A 25,325-nucleotide genomic window follows, 5' to 3' on the forward strand; every position below is an offset into this window, starting at 1 on the left:
TGAATTGTCAACATTTTCCCTCAAGATAATTTCCTGTTGGCCAGCAAGAGTAAAGGACCACTGTCTGTCATGATACAATCTCAGATAGCAAGAAGATACTGATGTATCGTTTCTCTCAAATGTGGCACCGCTAATTAACAAAGATTGCATTAAGTGCTGTGCTGTGTTTTTAAAGTCTGTCAGTGACCTACTGATTTTAACTCTGAAGTACAAAACTAGGTCTTATTGCAGTGTTACTCATTATAAATATAATAAACAGTTGGAAAAAAAACACAACAGTCTTCTTGCTGGCTTTCCTGTTTTTCTGATCTGGATGCTGGCTAGAACATAGCTCTTTCTAGCATTCATTTGAATTGTTTTAACCAGTGAGATTTTCCAGTATGTTAACAGACAACCTAACAAAGCTGATTTTAACCTATTTTGTTTACCTGGTGTATTGTTGCTCATAGCAGCTGTAGTGCTGGGTAAGACAGGGGTCACAACTGGAGGAGGAATTCCTGCTGCCATATCCAAGAGCGGCTGAATAATTTCACTCTTGAATACATTATTCTTCTGCCATAAATTTAGCACTCTAACAATTTTACTCTAAAATGAAGAAAGGATAACAAAATATCTGAGTCATGCTTATCTTTCTTGTAAACAGTAGTTACATTGGGTCACACCAAAAAAGTCCAGCCTATGAACCTGAGGCTGAACTATGCAAGATGCCTAGGCAACAGTAAAGACACACCACATACACTGTGATAGTCTTCTCCACAGAAAATGAAATATAGTAAACCAAAACAGAACTCAATAACCTTATCTTACACTTTTATACTTTTATTCTTGGAAGACAGTATGGAAGGAAAATTATTTTAAAGAAACTTTTTAAAGCATTTACTCTCTTAAACTTTTAAAGTCAACATAATTTAATGCAATGTTGATCCACCTATGAAAAATTATTTCTCTCCATTGAAAAATGGGCCTATACTAATAAGACTACTTTATTAGGAAAATAGCTCAGTTTTTTGCAAGCCCTCTTGAAGAAGTGAGGAATTTAAACTGGATTCCATGCCTATTTAAATTACATAACAGTATTAAAAATGTGGATCATGAGAAAGAAAAAAAGTCAAGATTTCATACAATTCCATGAGATCTAATTAATTTTTCAGCTTGTAAATATATTTGTATTCCACCATTTAAATTTGCTTCCCAATCTTTTCTTTCCTAACATTCACTTCTATCCATAGTTTTGATCAGTCGTGTATGTGATGCAAAAAAGACACTTTACTTATCTGAAAGGGAGAAAAAAAAGTGAGTTGTACTATAAGAAACAAAACGTTCTTCATAGGATCTTTTATTTGCTGTCATGAAGATGGTTTAATTATTTAAATTCTATAAAACATAGAGAGTACTTAACCATACAGTGTTTAAACCAATGGAAAAAAATTTCTGCTTGCACAGAATTCCAAGTGGATCTTTAAATTTAATAGAGAGAAGTGATGAATTTTCACTTCTTGCAATATATATAATTCAGTGTTCTTTTACAGAAATCTCTGAAGGCTTCCATTCAGTATTGCAGTATAAAAACCTTTCTTCTTTGGAAGTTGTTTTTTAAGGCAGTGACTGCGAAGTCCATCCCTCTTCTCTCCAAAACAGGAATATAAAACTATTTCTGCACCTCAATATCTATCTCCCTCTTGCATTTTCCATGGCTGATCCAAAGACATCAGTGGTGGGGTTTCTGTGCCTTTAAATAAAACGCTACTATATGTCTGCTGTTTCTTTGTTACAACTTTTAATCAGATTAACCATAAAATACGAGAGAACACAGACATAACCTTGCTAGCTTGAACAGCACGATTTTTTGCTGGGTCAGATACATGGTAACTGTAACTGCTTCACAGCACAAAAACTTTCCTGTAACACCAAATCCATATATGCAACACACTGATTCGCACTGAAGGTACTGCTACTATGAAAAATTACTTAATTCCTTCACACTCCACAAAATGTGCTTGTTCATTTTCTCACTGAAGAGGTGAAGATGACAGTAAAATACTGACTACAACTCCCTGTCTGACCAAATACCCATGATTTTTTCCCCATCAAAATACATTAACTCAAATCCATTCTGTCTTCCTGAAAATCTTTTTCAAAATTCTAATGAATCTAATTAGATGTGTATTCTCATATTCCTACAATCAGGCAAATAAAAATTAAAATAAATACATATGTGTAAGTCTATGATTAGGTCTACTCTAGCAAGCAAAATATGAGATCAAAATTTTTATTCTTAATAGATAATATGCTAAAGTTTCTTTAATTAGGAAAGCACTGTAAGTGATTTACCTTGTCATCTCCAGGACAACGGTACAAGTTTTGGAAAGTGCTGATGATGTTATTGCTGAATCTTGGAGCAAATACATCCTTTTCTTGCCCAAACTGATGCCGGGACTGTCTCACAATGGAGTCAATCACATACAGACCAGGAACCTTATATTCTGGTTTGCACTACAAAGAATAATAATTTAAGATATACGTAGGTGAAGAATACCAAAAACCATGAATGGCAAAGTAAATACGAGCAGGTAATGTTACTTAACAATTAAAGCTATTTTTTGCCTTTAATTGCAAAGTAATTGCACCAGACTAGTGCAAACAATTTTAAGACAATGAAAAGTGGTACAAAAATACACTGAAGCCATTACCAGAATATACTATGGCATGGATTCTCTTCATGAATATTGGCTGTATACAATTATCACACAAGGTACTATGGAAAACATGGGAAAGTACACCCATTCACTCTGTGGTCCAGACAGTCTATAAACATATTATGTAACACACTAAATTCATCATCTCTAATAGTGCCAAACAAACTCTTCAGACTAATTTTATCATAGCCTAGATGCAAACTTCCTGTTTTGAAAAGTGTAATTTGCTAACATTTTCAAACTTGATAAAGCATTTATTGAGGCTGCTGGTCCAGTGTTTTTAAGTATAGCATTCATTTTTCTAAAAAAAAAGAAAAAAAAAAGTGTGGCATCCTTTTAAGAATAAATGTGCGTTATTAAAACTATGAATTAAAATCTAATTGCATATAATACACTATCTTCAGCTAATCACTTTGATGCATTGTAGATATTCAAATTTTAGCTAAAGTAGGATAAAAAGTAAGAGTATTCTGCATACAGAACAGACAAGTCTATGACTGCACAATACTGAAATTAATAAACCCAGACAGTAAGAAGACTCAGTAAATATGCTATGCAACATGCAACATATAGAAAGTAAAAAAGGATTATAATTAATATAATAATATAGGTAATAAAAAAGGAAAATAAAATAAAATATAAATTAAATATAAACAGAGAATGACAGCTGAAGCAGTAAGCCTGCATATCCCCTATCTGAGATGAGACAAGCTTATACACAAGTGTTAACTTATTTTCCTAGTGAATAATTAAGAAATTACTCAAGTCTTGCTCTCTCAGTGGAATAGTCTTACATATATGCAATGTGGTTATTTTATCCATGAAGTAATGTTTTGACAGAGAATAAAACAGTAAAAAAGTGATAATAGACCAGTAAGTTAAATGCCACAAAACAAAGAATGCTAAGGACGAGTCTGTGGTAGATTTTAATGGAAGATTCAGTAGTTTTAAGCTTCAACTTGAACTGACTGTTTCCAGAAAAATAATCTAATTCTCTTCCAAACACATAACTTAAATGCATAAGTATGAAATGGCTAGAGCAGAGATTTCATCTGCTGAAATTCTGTTCTTATACAGTAAGACCCTACTATTTGATGTTATCAATAATTTGCATGTTTCATTAAATACTGGAAAAAATACACCAAGCTCACCACATGGGCTAAACTGACAGCCGCTTTTAACATTAAATAAATACATACAGAGAAGTAGTATTAAGACACAAAATATCCATGACTGACTTACCTTTTGAATGAATTTCTCAACACTCTGTACAACATGCTTGTAGAACTGGAAAATAAAACAATATTTTAATAGGGGAGAAAATCCAAAGATACGTATATTTAAGTCACGCATTACTGAGCGTAAAACCAGAATTAGAAACTTTGTTTGATTAACCAGAGATCCAACACCTACTGCTGGGTACTTTGTCTTCCTTGGAACATTAAACAGCACATGAAAAAAGCTAGCTTCACTCTACATTGCCTTTTGAAGGTGTTTCACATAGAATTTTTTTTATTTTATTTTTTTAACATAGCATGAGCTTATTTAGTGAGAGCTAAATCCTTCAACAAAGTATTGCTAGTTCATTGTATACAACTGAAGATGTCAGCCAATACTAGGCATAGCACTTCTCGGTACTTTGTTTATTTTCCAAGTGGTTACTTTCATAACCTAATAACATGAGTACATCAAGACTCAATAACATTTACTGAGCACATTTTCTTTAAAATTGGCCTGTTTGTTGGTTTTTTTATGAATCTCATATATCATCACAATGGCTCTACCTTATCTCAATAATTGCTCTACACAATTAAATGTTGCTACTGAAATAAGAAGCAGAAGTTAAATAAAACCAAAACATTTTATTATTTGTTTAATTTATACAATCACTTACCATCATTTATTATTTATGTTCAATACAGATTTTTAGCATTTCCATTATACTGCAACACTCTAATTTACACAGATTTTATATATAATATAGGAAAGCCAGTGAATTTCACTCTTTTGTCAACAAACTGCTCTCTCTCCAAACTACAGAAAATCCCAATACGGATTTCATTATCTGAAAATGTATCTGCATTCTCAGCAGAGGAAGGTAGGAGAAGCGTAAGTTCACAGCTTTTTAGCTTTTATTCTGTCCCCTTTTTCACTTCTAGCTTTCATTGAGTTTCCATTTGTTTTAATGCTTAACACTAACGGCATACTTCTTTCCATCATTTTTCAGTGCTGTTTTCTGCTGTTCCATTGCTGTTTATCAGTTAGCTTTACTTTATGGAAAGAAAAGTCTTTAATTAGGGTATTAATGCCAAAACTTAAGAACAATTTGTACCAAAGCAACAACAAGAGTAAAAGCCATGAACAAACTCATGAAAAGGCATCTGAGGAATTTATAAAAATGAACTGTATTAATCCAAAGGCACACATTCTGTATTTTAAAGGGTTGGGGGTGGTGGCAGTTGTAGTTTTATATTTAATTCATCTGTTCTCAAGCAATGTCAGTGATTCTTTTTTAAGCTGAGGAAAAACACTTTTACAGATCTGACTGAAGAGTCAAGTTGGTATAATTCTTTCTCATGTATGAAAACTAGCAAATGAAAGTCACACATCAAATTAAACCTTCTGTTGAATTCCTGAAAACTCCATCACTATCACATTTGATCATGACTTGGAAATTGTACACAGAACAAGGAAGATGGAAAGCTTTGCAGTAAATTCTTGGAAGCTATTTGGTTAAATTGACAGAGGTGAAAAAGTCAAAAGAAATTAGCCAGTTTCTTACCTTTATAGCCTTGATTGCTGCCTTCGTGATCTGTGTCATTTTAGCTTTAGAAATGGGTGGCTTATAATCATTTAGCGAGTACAACTGCAAAAAAAAAAAAAAAAAGTTTTCAGAAAGATACTCTGCCATTTTAACTAGTATAAAAATGCATTACATTTCCACAAGAAAATACCACTTTTACATTTTCATAGGATTTTAAGTATATATTACACCAATAAAGACATCCTCAATTAAGAAAAAAATTAAAAAGCCCAATAAAATATAATGTAAGATCCAAAGTCTTACATTAAATCCATGCCTGAAAGATAACAAGGTTTTCTTTGCAACAGTCACTAGTTTACTGGCTCTAAATCAGCAGACACCTGCAGGGGAAGTTATAAAGAAAATGCATATGCAAATAGAAAAATTCTCACTAGTTTTTCTTTTTAGGGAAAAAAACCTAACATGTTTGATTACCATTATGGAAGTGCAACAGATTCTTAACCAAATTTTTAGTGTATTCATCATCATATGCCTGATAGATCAAATTTATTTTCCATTAAACAAAGAAGTCCAACCCACTGAGACAAACTATGTAGCAATTTTGCTACTTAAAACAGCAAATTTGGAAAAATTGTACATTTCCTTCATTCTCTGCATTAACTCAGAGAAATAATATGTCAGAAGTATTACAAATGCTTAAGAAAAAACCCAGATAGGTTCTCAACTGCAGAAGCAATCCAGCATGACAGATACTCATCAGAAGTTTGGCACATAGTGAGAACTGTACTTAAACTAACTTCACGGCTATGATTGACAAGTGATAATTGAAAAAACCCTCCTTCCTTCATATTGAGTCTGGACTCCATCATTTCACTTGCTGTGATAACCCCTTTCAAAGTATGACTTTAAACGAAATGCTGCTCTTTTCTCCTTCAGCCAGAGGTGTTAATAGGCAAAGGACTGTCTGGTACTTGCTTTCATAAAGAAAAGAGCAGATACAAAATGCCAAACTAGTTTTGAGGATATTCTTAACTTGCATTGCACTTCTGTTTACAAAGCATGTGTTTATAAGCATGTTAGGTCAAAAATAGAGCCCTGATAATGGGAATGACCACCCGCAGACAGTTTTTTAATTCCTTCCAAAGACAGCAAGAATTGGGAGTTTTTCCATTAAATTGTCATTGGAACAAAAGCAAAGTCAAAAGACCACTCTCCTCTCATACTACCCATTCTGAGCAACACAATACATTGAACCAGATTAATATCTATAATGATATTAATAGCATCTTTAACTTTCCAAGACAAATTCAATTTTCAGTACCTCAAAACCCATAATTCAGAATTGCTTACATTTAACAAAGTAAAATGCAACAGTAAGCAGGATCAAACACCAAAAAGGATTAAGAAATCTTTTTAAGTCATGCTCATCAAATTGATCAAAATAATTTATTACTCTAAAGCTAACATGTGGATATTCTGCAGTCATACTGGAGTTTCCAAAGGACAAGGAATTCTTCTCCCTGCCTCCTTTCCTGACTAAACCAATTTTAACTAAAACTTTGCAGAGCTGTCAAAAGACAAACTGAACAAAAAAAAAAAAACTAGTTTGCCCACATACAAATATCAGTCTTCTCAGACTGACTGAAAGGGTTTCACTTAGAAGAGTGAAATTATTATCAGTTTACAACTAGATATCCACTTTTAAAACAACTGTTACTACTTCTCACTAATGCTAACTGCTATTGCAAAATATTCCAAATTACTTATGTGCTTCTTATACAACAAAGAGCAGTAAATTTCTAGAATTCAAATATATCAAAATGCTCTTCACCACCATGGAGGAAAGGGAAGAGAGAGGCAGAAAAAAAATCTGGATTCTCCAATCAATTTCTTCTTCTTCTTCTTATACTCATAGTTCAGTGCTCAACTTCACGTTACCCACATGTGATTTACCAGACTGTGGATCACTCGTCTTTGCTACTGCCTTTGCTGGATGATATACAATGAGAGCTAAACTATTTCTGGGGCCACTGTAGAGACAGAAACATTTTGCTTACATTCAGGCAGTGCCTGATCAGAGTCAGTTGGAGTATTCCTGTTCAGCACTCTCAAAGCCCAAAATACTAGTAAAAGCAATTCAGCGACATGCGACAGAACATGAAATCAAGCTGGATTCAAAAAGCCACCTTGCCAGTCCAAAAACAGTCCCAGAAGAGAGAGCAGCAGGAGCTGCTTCAGCTGTGACATACACAGCTATGAGAAGACAGAACAGCTGACTCACATAGATATGCCAGGACCACATCTGACCAGTCCACCAGCTTTGAAATGATCAGGGGGAAAAAAATCAGAACAGGCCAGTTCAAAGCATCAGGAATGCTACAACACAGTGCTGAGAAACACAAAATAGAAGTACAAAACTGGTTCTGAAGCATCAGCTGCACACAGTCAGATGTCTTAGAATGACATACCCAGAAAATATCAAAAAACAACAGGATAATATAAGTTGTTACTAGCATCTCATTACTTTATTCCAGGTAGCAGAAAACCAAATTTAGTGAGTTTAAGGACAGGTAATTCAAAAAGAAAAAAATGGAAAAAAAAAACATAAAAAAAAACCCACAGCAAAAGTAAGGAAACTAATTAGAGAAAGGCTTTTTGGACAACGGCCATGTAAAGAGAAAAAAATTTAATGGCCATGTAAAGAGAAAAAATGGCCATGTAAAGAGAAAAAAAACAACACAAATTACAAATTTAGTAGTTGGAAGAAGCCAAGAAAAACATTATAATTAAAAAAAATCAGTCTTCTAAATTATTTTTGCTTAATTGCCTCTAAGAAATTTTTCATTTCCTATAAATACATATAGTTTTGAGAAGTACATCCACTTAAGAGAACTATTGATTTAGGTCTATCAGTACACAGTAGAAGCCCCAAGCAGCAGCATTTGTCATAGGGAGAAACTGAGTGCCCATTGTAAAATACCTACTGGCAATTTTGAAACATTTAGTATACCACTGTTTTTTCACTTTTGAAAACAATTTAAGTTTTGTTTACAAAATTAAGAAATACGGCCTTCACTTCCCCAGGCTTAATGACCTCAATTTTCAGCCTTCTTTCACAGGAGACACTCTTCAGCCCTCTGATCGTTTTTGTGGCCCTTCTCCGGACCCATTCAATGAGGTCCACAGCCTTTCTTGTGCTAGGAACCCCAACATCCTGTACCCTGGATGCAGCACCCAAAGGGATCTCACAAGAGCTGAATCAAGGAGCAGAATAACCACCCTCAACCTGGTGGCCATGCTTCTTTTTATGAAACCCTAAATCTGATTGGCTTTCTTGGCTCCAAGAGCACATTGCTGCTTCGTGTCTGATTTTCCATCTACCAACACCCCCAACTCCTTCTCTGCAGGGCTGCTCTCAATTCATTCATCTCCCAGCTTGTATGGATGCTGGTGATTGCCCTGATCCAGGCATAGGAGGACCTCGCACTCAGTCTGTTTGAACTTTATGAAGTTCATATGGACCTTCTCATCCAGTCTGTCAACACCCCCTGGACAGCATTCTGTCCCTTAAGCAGATGAACTGCATTGCTCAGCTTGGTGTCATCTACAAACTTGTTGAGGGTACACACAATCCCAAGATATAATTGATAAAGATACCAAATACTATCCATCCCAACACAGAGCACTGAAGTACCACCACTTATCACTGACATCCATTTGCACATTAAGCCATTGACTGCAACTCTTTGGATGCTGCCATCCAGCCAAATCCTTATCCATCAAATAGTTCACCCATCTGCTCTACTGCTAGACTGGCTAAAGAAGTTAGGCTTTTTTGCTTCCTTAGTAACAAAAATTTAGGGTTTTTTCATCTAGCAGAGATGATTTTAAAGACATGAGACATTTAAAGGAATCAGTCAACCTTCCAATCTAATTAAAGCAAAATAACCAGGAAAAAATAACTGAAGAAAAATTGTAGAGACATTCTATACCAGAATCCTCTTCAAATGTGTTTATAAAAACGTAAGGAACAAGCTCACAGTGTGAAATATAATGAAGTGCTAGAATGGACCTCAAAAATGAAAGATCTACTAGGTGTGATTCATGAATTCGCACTCAAACAGTTTCAATCATGTAGTTCCAAAAGATGGGAAAAGGCAACATGAATTTCTGACACGAGTTCAAAGGGAGAATCAGGAAAAAAACAGATGTTAGGTTCAATGTTTGCACCAGCGACTGTATATTTTACTCGAAAGAGAGTAATTACCAGGCACACAGAAAATTCCATGCAGCTACTGTAAGGAAAAGCCACATCTCAGTCTACTGTCCCTCCTCAAAAGTCTTAATGACCACATTGAAAAAATCACTGATATATTCCACCTGGACTACCAAATGACACTTCCCAAAGATGTCTCACAAAGGGATGACATACATAGTGGAAGTATTTGCATCATTTCTTCTGTGGAAAAGCACAGAAACTTGCTGTTGAAATCTGACACACTGCTGTAGAAAGCACCACAGTGTGGAGTCTCTTTTTAATATGTGCTCTAAGAGAATAAAAATTTCTCTCCAAACATTGCACATCTATTACAGTTGATTATACATACATACCAAAATGCAGTTCAAAGCCCACTGAACTTGTTGGATCAATTAATTTTTCCCTCTCGTTCAGTAATTGATTTTGCAACAGAAATTAAGAAGAATACGCTAATCTAAACAAAACCAATACTCATCTCCCAGCTACCCTAATATCTAAGAGGGATAAAAGGTCTACTGATATTTGCCTGGAAAAGAACATTGATGTGAAGAGCTGTGTATTCACTCAAGGATCATTCTAGACAAAAAGGCTTTCCTGAGCTAAGTCACCAAAACAGAAGCACAACATCTGGGAGAACACTGCTCCATTAAGACCAATTGAAAAATAAATTTGAAAGGTTGAATCCTAATAAAAAAATATCAAAAAGTGTACAACATTATACAAATCTTTGTTTTGTACTGCCCATTTTGACCATCACTCAAAACTAAAAGTGAGGCACACCATCTTTAAAGGTACATGGCATTTAACACAATTAAATGACTCAACCAAGTGACAGAAAGAAATGGCATGTCTGATGCTAAAGAAAACAAAATTAATGACCTCCAAAGAACACAAATGTTAAAAAGGAACAAAGACTAAAGTTCTACAGAATTTCATGCACGTAGGAAGTCTAACAATCAGCGACAATTCACTGGTAAGACAAATGATTTCCAAACTGTTGGCTCAGTTTTGGGGTATAAAAACCCAAGTGTTAAATAATCAAGTTAGAACATTAAATACAGGCTTCCCATATGACCTTTTGGGAATAACTCTATATTCCTCTGCAAAAAAAAAAAAGCATAGCAAAAATAAAGAGTGTAATTTCAGGTTACTGTAAAAAGTGCCAGTGATTTTTCAACTCAGTACACTTAATAGTAGTAAACATTTGCTTGTAGCATCAATGAAAAGTTAATGGTCTATTAGTTTGTTCTATAAAGCTGTGGACAAGACAGCCTGTCTCAAGCTGTGAACAAGAACTGCCTATTTCAAATATTCTAGATGACTGAAAATGCTCAGATCCCAACACACTGCAAACACTACCAGAAACTACAAAATACAAATTAATAATCTTCCCAACTCATTTATAGGTAAAGAAAACATCAGATCAATTTGCAGTGAAACTGGAAGGAGGGGGGGTGAAGTTGTTTTACTGCTTCGCTGTAAGGTGATTCCATCAAGCTGTGCCCTACGCACATCACCATTTTGATAATTAGGTGGGGATCAATCAATAGAGCTTTGAGAGAAGTATGCAAGTTTGATTAAATTCCAACTATAAATCACAGGAAATTCTTAAAAGGAAGTCTTAAATCGGATTGGCACTTCAGGGGCAAAAGGAGTCCACAAAGATACACTTATTACCAAATCCTTATCTGTCTCAATGAAAGCAATTCCCAGGGTAATGATCTTCCAAAGTAAGAATCAGATACCAGCCAAACTGCCACGTAAGCACGTAACAGCTTATTAGACACATGGCACTTAGAGTCTTCAAGATGATCAAAGTCATAGGTACTTTTTTCTCTACTAAGACTCTCTCTACACTCATTCCATTACCGAGTTGTAAAAGTAAATTGTGTTGTGTTACAAGATCTTATCCTCACAAAACTCTCAAAAAATGTAACAGGGAGACATAAAGGGTCAAACCTGCATCACAAAACTACCAATAATTCCTCCCCATGTCTCTTTAGTAGGGTACATAACAGTTAACCAATTGAAATCAAGAGTTGGAATACTTCTTTATCCAATCGTACTTCAGTCCCCTAACTCATTGGCCTTGTGTCACATTGAAACATTTATAGCATGACTTATTGACATAAGCAGGTGAAAAACATCAGTGTGTAGCTTATGTTCTTAACCAAGTCTATTGCTTAATAGGAATGTGAATTGGGAAATTCTCAGGGAAGGATCTGAGACAAACAGACTAAGGTGTGCTTGTGGAAACTTGATTCATGAGAGGGGAAGACCCTGTATAAAAACATCAAATCGTGGTATCATGAAGGTTGAAAAAGACCTCCAGGATCACAGAGTCCAGTCGTTAAGCTAACACTGCCAAGATGACAGTGTGCCACGTCCACACATTTTCAGAACATTTCCAGGGACTGTGACTTCTCTTCTCCGGGCAGCTTCTTCCACTGCTTAACTACTCCTTCAATGATTATTTTTTTCCCAATAATCAATCTAAACGTCCCTTGGTGTAACTTGAAGCTGTTTCCTCTCGTTCTGTCACTTGCTGTAATATACCAGATTCCTTTACCAATTCCTCTAGAATTTCCTGAAATTGCATATATATATTCCCTTATCACCCTCCACACCCAAAGCCTTATCAAGTCTTGAATGTTCTTGCCAACTTCACTGAGCTCTAGTCCGTGTGGACATTTCAAGTTCCCAGAAAAGCATTGACAATTAAGTGGGGGACATCTGGTAATCAGGTGAGGGGCAATCAATGAACCTTTGATAGAGGCATGCATGCTTCTATCATGTTGTTAATTAACAGAGATCTGGCAACTGTTTCAAGCTCCCTGCCTAACCATGCCTCTGGGTTGAGCATCACCAAGGAGCAACCACTTCTTCTTGGACCCTACACCAAGAAGTGATCATTGCTATCAGGACTGCCTGCCTCTGTCTCTCTCTTGTTCCCTCTTTTTAATTTTTTCTATTCTTTCTACCTTCAGGCAATAATTTTTTTTTGCCATCTCCTCCCTCCTCCCTCTTTTTTTTTCCTTACTTCTCACTTCCCTTCCTTTTCTTTGAGCACAGGCATGGAAGAAAATACATTATTACTGATGCATACCCACAAAACTTTAATCTCAGTTTTTAGTACCATATCCTAAACCGAACATTTCTTCCCTACCACTCTCTCCATTGCAGTCAATCAATTATCTGTAAATAGATGGGAAATTGTCTTCATAGGGATTTTGTATGCATTTGTTGAACAATGAAAAAACTGGTATTTCCTCAGGCATCTCCTTCAGAATTAACAGCTTCCAAATGCAACAAATTACATAGATTTACTACAGAAATGCACATTCAAGTGTTAATTTCCCAGAATAGACCAGGCTGTCAAATAAAGCCAATTATAGTAATTTTGTGTTTCCCTGTATCTGTTAAGACAATGTCATAATTTGCACAGTAAAAAGCAATGGTGTTGAGCATTAAAAAGCTAGGTAATAGGCAATATTCCAGTGTACATACAAGTTAGACTTAACAGCACTATTTAAACTCCTTTTCCCCAACATAATTTTTAATAAACAAAGTCCTATTTCCAAACTTTGTGGAGAAAAAAACAAACCAAACCAAACCAAACCAAACAAAAAAAAGGCAAGCAATGAACCAACAAACCCCAACAAAAAAAGCACTGGCTTGCTTAAAGATTAAATGAATTATATAAATATAAATTATATAAATTTATATATAATATAAATTATATTTTGGAAATAGGGGACAGTCAAAAGGTCAAGTTGCTGCTATAGATAAAAGCACTGAATTTCTGCTCTGTATTTTCTATTTAATGCTGTTAAGAAAAGTGTTCTTCAGGAGCAAAAAGTTAATTCTATTGTGAACAGCAGCACTTTACAAGGCAGTAGATGCTACATAATGTTAAGCAACGGTCTAAAGTTCCTCGAGTGAAGAGCAGGCAGCACATACAAACTACAACCACTGTTGATGGTCAGTGGCTTACAGAGTTAAATTACATGGAAGGCAATGGCATCAATTCTACAAAGCCCAGCACTTAAATCCAAGATCTTTCAACATTCTTCAACAGACAAGAGAGCCAGGCAGTTGCTTCCATGCCAAAACTTTCAAGAAAAATCAGAACAAAGTACTTTATTAAAATACAGTTTCATTAGTAAGATATCCCTTTCCATACCTCTGGCCACACCTTACAAAGGCAAGGAAAGAGCGGCTAGGAAGCAATTTTTCATTTAAGTCTAATTTTGCCATTAAAAGGTTTGAAAGCGAAGAACACCTCTGGCTTCATGTGATCCACACAAATAGATATTCATATAGCTGGCTGTTACATTGTTACATTAAGTAAGGGAATAAATATTTTGATATTGATACTCTAGACTCAAAACAATCTCTGAAATTAGGGCCAAAGTGGTCTCAGGGATACCAATTACGCCATCTCTCCTGAAATAATTTTATTTCTCTGGCTTTTATCAGGTCAAAACATTAACCAAACGTTGTACATAAAAGTAAATGCCTAAAATTCCAATGTGCAAAAGAAAAAAACTAGAAGTCAAACCTAATACAATATATCTTAACAAATTAAGTTAATTTCTTTCACATTTCAATAGCATTAAAATAAATCAAATCCAATTGTATATACAGAAATAGTCACTGAATTCTTACCATATATTTATATCCCCACATTGTAAAGAACAAGAGTATTGTGTCAGTTACTGCTTTAAAAAAAAAAAGGATAGAAGCAACAAACTTTAATTATGTTGCATTTTACACAAGCTCCTGAAAATTAATCTTGAGGAAGAGTTACTTTAATCACGTGAGTGCATCCCCCAGTGAACAGGATTTTTCCTTGATCCTGACTAGGATATACTAGTGAGAACTGCTATTTTAACTCAATCAACACCTTGTTGCTTTCTGTGCTGCACAGAACTGTTAAAATACATACCAAAGACTTGCATGTAAGATGACCAGAACTGGCAGACACTCCATTCTGTGTAAAGTATTTTAGTTTGGAAGCAAAACACAAAATAGTTCTTTTCTTCCAGTAATCAACCAAAACAAGTTGCCAAAATCCAACACAAAAAACACAAAACAAAACCACAACCCACAGAACAAGAGAGGGAAGGAACTCAACAGCAACTATTTAAATACAACTGTTTTCAAACACTTGAAGTCTATGATGTGATTTAAATTAATAAACAAAAAGTAATAGCAAATATGTTTGAGATCCCGGTGTGTGTCTTCCTATTACTGTTGCATTTAAATTATTTATAAAGAATTTAAAAGCCATCAAGAACACTCACACATCAGTGTATTAAATGTCCCCCACACATCAGCTGTATTAAATGCCACTTCACATATGTTTATATTTAAGGAGGACACCTGAGTATTCATCACGAGTGTTTTAAGCAATGAAGTGAAATAAGATGCAAACGTAATACAGCAGTCTCTCTAGCCCATCACATTTCATCTCATGGAGAAGTCAGGTCTTCCCATCACTGCTTTTGCTCAGTCCTCCTAACCCTTTCATTTTAACAAAGCAGTACTAATTTGGACTTCCACATATACCAAACCTGAACAATTTGAGATGGAAAAACAAAAATCCATTTTAGTTTTAACATATTTAGGCCAATTGTAAATAGGCATATTACAGCCTATTTACAATTTCCTCCTCAAGACCACTTCCAAAACAAAGCTTCTAAGTTCTGTTGGTACAGCCGTTGTACAAATTGCTTATGATTGTAAAACTAGAATTTAAGGAAATCACTTGGATTCAACTCTGTAGTCTTCTGAATTGCAGGCAACTAGGAAACAGATGTTTAGTTGAGAATAGTCTCTGCAACATACTTAATTTGCTCCTAGCCCTTCACATGCCATAAAATACAATTGCCCACTTTCTCTTCATAGTAACTTAGGATGTTCACTGCAAAGGGAAAAAAAAGCTTAGAAGAATCCAGACCAAATACAACAGCTAGGTACTTTACCAATGCTCAAGATCCCAACAAGAGAAAGGAAAGATTGATCAGAAAGTCTAGACAATCTTTGAAAGTTTTTAACTTAAGGAAAAAAGGAATATAATAGGGGCATTTCAATTTCTGCAATTTTCTTATTGTTCCTGCCATATGGCTTATTTTCATCATTAATATTTTGTCATTATTTTACAGCTAATTCTAGATCACCAACATGGAAATTGATCAGCTTCAGGTACTATGTTGATTTCTACTGATTTCCAGAGGCAAGCTTGTGAACTGGAAAAGTATCTGTTTTCTTTTTGCAGTGCACTGGTTTGGTAAAGCATGGTGCAGTATGAAATTGAACACCTCAGAGAAGTCTAAATACAGTCACACCTCTGCAACTGTGAGGTATGAAATACAGGGACAAATCCTAAACACCATGAAAATCAATGACTCACACATTTTCTCTGCCAATCAGTTTTAGGACTCATAACAAAAGCTGTCCCATCATACTGATTTCAAAATAATTTCTCCTTAGATGTGGTTTTAAATCCATTGCATTCACAATAAAGCTTCAGGATTTATATTTTTTTTTTTAAGTCATGGTTTATAGGGGGTTGGATTTCTCCGGACCAATATAATCATTATATAAACGTTCCTCCTTTCCTGTTAAGTATTCCATTTCACTTTTCTGAAAATTAAAAAGCAGTGACTACTACTGCGTATCTCATAACCAAGATCAAAATGTTATCTGAAGTTGTAATTTTGAGGAGATTCAGAGAATATCCTATTCCTTTCACATGAACCAGCTCTGATTTGTTAATATGTACAGGAGATTTGGTATCCTGAAAGACTTCAGTAGGATCAAATCTTTCCGTGGACTTCTAGCAATCTAGTTAACACATTTAACCTCTGGAAAATCCAAATACATTTATAAGTATCATTATTTCTCTTTTTAAAATTGCAATCACATCAATTTCAAAACATTACAATTGTATTTTTATCTATCATACTATTCATACTATATAAATTATTTGTCAAGAGCGCTCCATAAAGTCAAGCCATGAGGCAAATATTTTTAAATCGAAAATTTCATAGTGAGCAAAAATTTACAGTACTTTGTAATTCATTAAAGAAAAAATGTGCCATAGAATAATAGGGATGGAAATCAAAGGATGCACATAATTAATTCTACTTCAGTTTGCAAAATTAACAGAAAAATAAAAACAGAAAAACAAACAAATAAACCCAAGGAAATCCTTACCATTGAACTCCAAATGAATGAGTATTTGGAAGCACTGAATCCCAGGCCAAATAACACAAGAAGAATGATCTTCCGAAATATCTTACCCCATCAAATGCATGTCTATTTCAACTTTAAATTCCAATTCAAACATGTAAGACAGCTGTTCATTGCCTTGCATAAAATAACTTGTGCAACTCTCATCGGTGTTTGTAAAAGAGTATTTACTCCAGTAATTTAAAGCTAATGTTATAGACAAAACTTCAGAATAAACAGGTACCTTCCTGGATCTCAGCCCACTGCTTTGACACACCTTTCGTGCCTTCGTCGTAAATGGGAATCAGAGCACTCTCTGGCAACCCTCAAAACCCATCAATAGAAAACACAACAAAGCCTTACTGTCCACATATGTATTTCATTATATTACATTTCTGAATGTCAAAGCATCAGAAAAATGCTCATCAGCTACCTGCTTGTATAATCACAAAACTAGGATTAAAATATAGCCACTATTTATTTGGGACAACAACAACAAATCTCATTCAATCAAGAATTGTACCCACCAAAACCATGCAAGCTCTGTAGGCAGTCTTGGAAAAAACGAGTGGAAACAAAATGATCAATTATTTTGCATCCATAGTTGCTATTTCTGTATAAATGGCAGCTAGCTTACTTGCCAAAAGCATAAGGGCAGGCTATTACCAGAAATATATATTATGGTGGGGACAAATGTGACAGAGGGCGATGGTGGCAATGCAGTCATTTCCTCATATTTGCTCCAAATTTTAACAATTCTTTTAAAAATTCTAGTTTAAAAAATGTCTCCTTTTTGTCAATACAACTGGCAAGAACAGGTGAAGATAAGAACTAGCAGCAGCTGAAGAGCCTCTTCATCTCTTAAAAAACACGTATTCTACAGCACAGAAGCTGAATAAGGTTGTAAATATTACCTAGCTTGACAGCCACTGCTGCCAATACTCCTAGAGAAACACTGCAGAGAAGTAGCTCCAAAGAAACAACAAAATGAAAGGACAGCAATGCATATGCAATCTGTGAAAATCTCTGAAACACCTCACTGAACTCTCAATGCACGTGTGAACATACAATTATGAACCATTGTCCTAAGCCTCACAACAGAGTTACGCCAGCAGTCGCTGAGGCCAGAAACACAGGCTGTAATCAAAACTGAATCAGCTGCTCGGGATAAATGCTTTGGTAGCTGTCCAGAGGTAAAATGATGGATCAAGTTTACTGAAGAAAAGGGTGGGCCTCTTCCTAAGTGAAAAAAAAATCCTCATTAAAGTAATTAAGTGTCTAGAACGTATTTTAAGACCTGCTTTATCAAATACTTTCCTTCTGAGTGCCTTTCTTTTCCTGTAAGAAGGCCATTTGGATTAATAGAGTCTGCTTTTATAACTGCTATGGGAATACAGACTGCTGATGGCAAACTCAAGACCTGTTAAGATAATTTCAAGTAGTTTGCCAAAGACTGTAGCCCTCAGTGAGTAGGTGAAAATGAAAGGATCTGAAGTCATGAGAGTTCAGAAGTGCAACTGTTTCAAACTACAAAATGGCTCACTGCTCTCTAAATGAGTAGCAAGCAGGATCAATAGTCACACTTTTAACTATTTTGTTACAACTCAAGAGTGTTACCAGAACCCAGAGATCTACATTACCCTTCTAATGTAGATTGTAAGGCTTGTAGGAGGGATCTATCTAGACCACAGTTTAAGAAGCAATTTAAAGCGTACATATTGAAGACAGAAAAATAATCATCTGTCCTATACTACTTAATGAAAAAATTAGGTCCTTGACTAAGATATGCACACACAGAGAAAACCCTAACATTTTGTGCTTTTAATGGAGCCTTGCATGATCATGTCTTTACAGGGCCAGAAAATAAGATTCTGTGGATGGTGAAAGTCTAAGGTCAGATTAGTCTTTGAAAACATAGTATTAAAACTATAAATATTTATTCAACACACATGGAGACATTTAATTAGATAAACATTAATTTAATATTTCCTGTATCTTGAAAAGGGCTTTATTTTCCTATGCCTTTCTAACAAAACACGAACAGTTCAGTCAGCAAAGTTCAGCTCTTGCAGAGATGCAATAAAGTATTTACATGTCACTGATACCACTCAATGCTCGGGGCAGTCAAAGGGAAATTAACACATTCTTATATATTTTGCTGTATCTTAAGGGAACTCATGCAGTTTATAAAGATTCTGTGTTTATTCTCCGAGGAGCACTATGGGATTATACAGCAAAATAAAACTGAAGAACTTTTTCCTATCTATCCCATAGCTTAAGAATGAAAAACAATGAAAACTTTTCAGATTCATGTGTGTCCACAGGCACATACAAATACCACTGAGACAACTTTTTATTCTGAAAGATAAGAAGTAAACAAAATGCTTGCATCTCAATTTGCTACTAAAAATCAATCCTAAATATAAGACTGTAAGTACAGTATCAAACAACAAAGAAAAAAGCTTTGAATATATCACAGTTGCAGAATCCTCCAAAATATGTGATATGAAAGAAGATTGAACTATTTTATGAGTGGTAAAAGAAGAGGAAACAGACACAAGTTTTCTTATTTTCTCAGCAACTAGGAAAAATTGCTCTGCAGTCAAGTGCTTCAGCACAGGTGAAACATGCAGCAGAATCTAAAAAAAATAATATGTATCTTGCCAGGGAGTAGCTTACATGGTCTTCACCATTCCCTATACTTAACTGGTTCGATCACTACTTACACTAATCAAAGCCCTGGCTCCTCATTTCAAAGAGGATCGTTTTTTTAAAGAGGATCCATGATCGTTTTTTCCCCACTTTCCCCAGCTATTCAGCATCCATCTCTAATTAGCATCTTAACTAAGCACACCACTTTGTTTTTGTTTGGGTTTTTTGTTGTTGTTATTGTTGGTTTTTTTAGCACTGGAAGGCCACCTTTTCTGAAAAAGCTTCTTCAGTGACTTAGGATATGGCATTTGTGTGTACCTGCACTCCAATGCTCAGTAATTAAAATGTGGGTTACTTCCAAGGGTCACATTTCTGAAATTGTAGTCTACTGAACTGCTCCCCACTACCACTTAAAACATACCTTCTAAAAAACCCATCATGATAAAAGTGATCAACAGACATGAAGTGCAAACAGAGTATACAGAGAACAGTATTGAAAGTAAGTGGTTAGCACTGTTACATCCTTACCACTGACAAATTTCAGAAAAAAACAGTTAACCCAAAAGTAGCAATAATCACTTTATGTATTGCTTATCATTTTACATGGCTCTCACCACTCTGCACACCAAAAGCTCAGTGACTGTGTTTTAAAATATGAGGATCATAATTTTTACTGTCAGTAACAGATGAACCCCAGCCTAGCAATGCTGTGGACGTTTTAATTATGACTCTCACACCATAGAAGACATTTAGATTAGCAAAAGTAAAGGCATAGAAACCCACATTACTCTTTAAGCAAACTACCTGTATCTTAGACACTTCATGTGCATTCTCACCTTAAAGCACCAAGACAGATCATATTCCACATCTGCCTGATGACCCTTAGAGTTTTCCGTTCAATTCCCTGATACATGAAAAGATCACCACCAAATTGTACTGGGGAGAGGAATTAAACTTTTCCTACAAAATATGCTCAAACCAACCCGTACAGCATTTCTGAAAGGAATAAGAAGACATATGAGCTTCAAAGGAGAAGCTCTGCCTTATACTTTATTTGTTGGGATTTTTTTGTTTGGTTGGTTAGTTGCTTTTGGTTTAAGTATGGTTGCCTCTCCAATATCATAATATATTGTGTTGCCTGACAAGTATGAGACTGTATTTTTTTACCTTTGTAGCACTGGACATTGACAACTATTGTCCACTGGATTCAACAATGTGCATTCTACAGCTAGGTATGTTTTGAGATTTGTTTAAGCTATAAAACTATCCTAAGTTGGTTTTACCATTACTAACCTTCTAAGTTTGCTGTAGTTAAAAACTGCAGAGGTCAGTCCCAGCAAAACGTACAAGTATTTTCAATAATTTGATCAAAGGATGTATAGCTTATGCATGGAACATTCTTGCTTGTTTTTAAATAAAGAGAATGCAAAACCAAATCAAATCAAAACAAACAAACAAAAAACCCCAACAACAAAAAGTCCAGTAAGGGCAGTATCATGGCCAGCAAGACTTAACAAAGTTCATACACAAAGATGTGTGTCTGTATGTGACTGAAGATACTGAGAAATTTGAAATAGAAATGCTATGTTTAGTTGAACTACATCAGTGAATGACTACTGTATTTTTTAAAGAAATAAGCATCTAAGCTGAATTTGCCTCTAAAGAAATTTCCTTTCAAGATTTATTCAAGTTAAAGATGCAGTTAACATGGCTAAATAAAGTATTACTGCAAACACAGCTTGTGTTGTACTTTCATTTGTGATCTCCATTTACTTTCAAATAAATTTTCCAGTCCTGCACCTCTTTATGTGTCTGTAAAACTATTTACATTTATTTTACAGATTCATATAAAAAATACTAAAAGTATATGTTTCAGAATTGAAGCATGCATACTTTTACACTTGTCTGTACAAACTCTTCACATCAATCTGTCCTCTTTAATATCTTTATCAATGATCTGGATGAGGGGATTGAATGCACCCTCAGTAAGTTTGCAGATGACACCAAGCTGGGTGGCTATGTCGATTTGCTAGAAGCTTTACAACAGGATCTGGACAGCTTGGATCAATTCTATGAAGTTCAACAAGGCAAAGTGCCAAGTCCTCCACCTGGGCCACAACAACCCCATGGTAAGCTATAAACTTGGGGTTGTGTGGTTGGAAAGCTGTGACTGGAGAGGCACCTGGGAGGACTGGTTGACAGTCAACTGAGTATGAGTCAGCAGTGTGCCTAGGTGGTGAAGAAAGCCAATAGCATCCTGGCTTGTGTTAGAAATACAGTGGTCAGCAGGAACAGGGAGGTGATCATCCCCCATGTAGTCAGCCCTGGTGAAGCCACACCTCAAGTATTGTGTTTGGCTCTGGGCCCCTCACTACAAGAAGGACATCAATGTGCTGAAGCATGTCCAGAGACAGGCAATGAAGCTTGTGAAGGGCCTGGAACACGTGACCTGTGAGGAGCATCTAAGGGAGCTGGGGTGGTTCAGTCTGGAGGAGGCCGAGGGAAGATCTTATCGTTCTCTGCAACTACCTGAAGGGAGGCTGCAGTGAGGAGGGGCCAGCCTCTTTTCCTTGATGTCAAGTGACAAGACTGAAAAAATGGTTTCTAACAGGGGAGGTTTAGGATGGATGTTAGGAAATACTTCTTCACAGAAAGGGTTATCAAACACTGGAATGGTCTGCCCAGGGAAATGGTGGAGTGACTATCCCTGGAGCTTTTTAAGTGATGTAGAGACCTGGCACTTGGAGACATTGCTTAGTATTGACCCTTCAGTGCTGGGTTGAGGGTTGGACTGGATAATCTTTGAGATCTCTTCCAATCCGATGTATGCTGTGATAAAGTGAAAAAGAATTTGAAAATACAAAGCTTGCTGCTACAAAAAGGACAAGTATTGCAAGAAAACTCTGAGGAGTGTAGTACCCAAACCCAATACCTGGAACCAACCTGAGAATGGCAACACTTGAAGCTGGTAACAAGACTTTTAACACTGAAGTGACTATGTAACAAATACTGAGCTTTTAATTAGGTAAGTCTGCAAGTAAAACATTACTATCCCAGTGGTGGAACTGTGACTGCCTTTAGTCTGTTTCAATTCCTTTTAGACCATTTAAAGAATTTGAAACATTGCAGTTATTTTCTTCTTCCAATGCCTGTTCTTGACTTTGATGTGCTTTTCACAAAAAGAACCTTGGATTTGGAGGAAAATCATTCTGCAACGGTTAGCCTTCATGATGTCAACTACAGCAACTGCCAATTCCCTCAACACTATACTAAGTCAGTTGTCTAATATTCTATTTTTCAGTTGCCAAGCAGTTTTAATCAAATATCAAAACATCAATCATTACATGAAAACAAAGAGCATGTTTTATTTTAGAGTGTGATTATTTCTCACTTTTAAATTTGTCTTTCCCAAGACTTTAAATGTTAGGGCTAAATATATGATTAGGTACAGCACTGACAATTCTACATATCATTGCTAGATATTGAACAGCTTTCCAGAACAGCTGATATTATTTCCAATAGACATTTACATATTTCTTTCTAATCAAGTTAATGACAAGCCAATGTTAATCACTTCAAGTCTGACTATCATATAGTATAGCAATAATATATCGCGCAGCTCACATACACATTTGAAGTAACCTATGTTACCTAGAGGGAGAGCTAGGTCCCTTCAGCTTCACTGCAGAATACAAACACAACTCATTCCTTTAACTAAAGAAACAAAATGAAACAAAAAACCCAACCCAAACCAACCCCAGAAGTACCCAACCTGCATTGTTTGAATGTATTCAGTATCTTCTTTCTAAATCGTATTTCACCAGTAAATAACATAAACTGTTTCAAATTGATTAACTGAAGGTAAAAGTATAGTAAAAGTTCTTGTACAATTTAGTCTAACCCACCTGCTGCTAAATTTAATTTTCATTTTAAGTAAAAAAATCTCTAGAACAGAACTCAGACATAATTTCTTAAGTATAATATGACTTTAAAACATAACAAAACCAAAAGTTTTAGATGTGAAGTATTTGTAAGTTAATCAAAAACATCTAGTTATAGCACAAACAATAATCTACAGACTCATACACTTCAGCTATTTTAAATACTTATTAATCACTTTACAGTTCTAAAATGCACACTGTGCATAGGTCAGTTAGACCAGAGATAATGATGAAAAGTTAAATTAAAGATGACTAAGTTCTGCACTGTGTACAGAAGTGTTAAGAATTGCTAGCAATGACACCTAGGATTCCCCAAATGTAGCAAGTCTTGTACCACTTCCAGGATCAGACATCTTTAAAGCCTCCCTATCAGTATAGCCCTGCTCAAATTAGCCCCAATTTGAGAGAGAATTAGTTAAACCAAAACTAAGAGAAGACACAAACCCTGGTGTACTCATAGATGATCTCTACACCACAGGAGAGAAGTTTGTTAAAACACCATTGCCCACTCTTCTGCATTTTCTTTTCCAGCAACTCCAGGTTCATTGTTTATCAAGCATTTTGAAGGTTTCAGGCATATTCTAAAGCTCTCCTCTTCCGTAGTTTTTACCTTATGTCTTCAGAGTTAATTATTTTTATGGTACTTAACACTTGAGTGCTCAGAAAGTCAGCCAGAAGTTGGTTTTCAATATGAAAGTGAAGACTTTTGCTCACTAGTAGGTAAATACAAGAAAAAGGTTCTAATCTACTTATGTGCTGTCTCTGTGATCAGATTCTTCCTTTTCTCACTTAACAATATAGCACATAAGCAAACCAAATAATAAAGAGGGAAAAAATATTTTCCAGTATTTGTCTTGTAGTGAACACAATGTGATTCCTACTGAAGAATTCAAATTGCAAGTGCAACATGCACAGGAGTTATGGCTGTTCAACCACTCCTGATTTATTAGAAAGTGTCTGCCCATTTTAAAAATCTATTTTATTGCAGCTTTTAGAAACAACATGGTTGGCACACTGTTCCATTACAAATCAAATAAGCATTTAAAAACCCCAAACCAGTACTGTATTACTTTATACCATGTACTGGGGGTAGCAAGAGCTCCAATATGTAAGCCGTCTGTGGAAATGTACACTGCAACTAGAGGTAACACTTTCTACAGTTAATATAAGTAAAAATCTTTTTCTAAGACGTATAACTTTGCATAAAGAAAATACGTGTTTATTTCCCCTCTTCTTACATTAACTTCAAAATATAAACAATGCAAAGTCTTGCAATGAAGAACCAAGCGGTTGCCACAAGAACTACCTTGCAATAAAATAAACATTCACTACCGGTACATAAGGAAAGGCAGGTGCTGTATTCATATCTGAACCAGTATGCATGTTTGCGGACGCCGTAGCCCAGTTTAAGCATAGTTCTTCGGTGGAAGATCTGAGCTCTTGCGCAGCACACTGGGAATATCTGCTTCCATCCTGACCACTGCGAATATTGTATTCTCAAACACAGAAACGAGCCCTCAGGCCTTTGTATTGCCATCCCCAGATTTAAAAACACAGCTCCACGAGGTGTTAGAAGTGCGCACTGGCGAGGAGGAAGAGCGGCACCAGAGGTGAAGGATGCGGGAAAGCGCACCGACCCCGCGCCTCCGACTCAGGAAACCCCCCTGCCGCTCCGCGCAACCTCCTCTGGTCAGCGCGTGAAGTTACCGGTCATCACCCGCCCCACCGCACGCCAGGCGCAGGGAAGAGGCCTCCTCCACCTTGGCCTCCTCCCCCCT

The 25,325-nt window shown here is 35.8% G+C and overlaps 1 protein-coding gene across 1 annotated transcript in view; it reads right to left on the bottom strand.

Moving 5' to 3' along the window:
* The window catches only part of SCAF8 (SR-related CTD associated factor 8), a 54,659-nt gene extending 29,729 nt beyond the window's left edge, over positions 1–24,930 (bottom strand). Inside the window, exons 1-5 of the mRNA XM_054393914.1 lie at positions 24,880–24,930; positions 5,479–5,562; positions 3,939–3,983; positions 2,332–2,493; positions 429–585 (exon numbers count right to left, since the gene is read on the bottom strand). Of these exons, the coding sequence (XP_054249889.1) occupies positions 429–585; positions 2,332–2,493; positions 3,939–3,983; positions 5,479–5,562; positions 24,880–24,930 (499 nt within the window). The remainder of the gene's footprint in view (positions 1–428; positions 586–2,331; positions 2,494–3,938; positions 3,984–5,478; positions 5,563–24,879) is intronic.
* Between the last annotated feature and the right edge of the window lie 395 nt (positions 24,931–25,325).

Source organism: Indicator indicator, chromosome 2, assembly GCF_027791375.1.
Source record: "Indicator indicator isolate 239-I01 chromosome 2, UM_Iind_1.1, whole genome shotgun sequence".
Taxonomy (NCBI): domain Eukaryota; kingdom Metazoa; phylum Chordata; class Aves; order Piciformes; family Indicatoridae; genus Indicator; species Indicator indicator.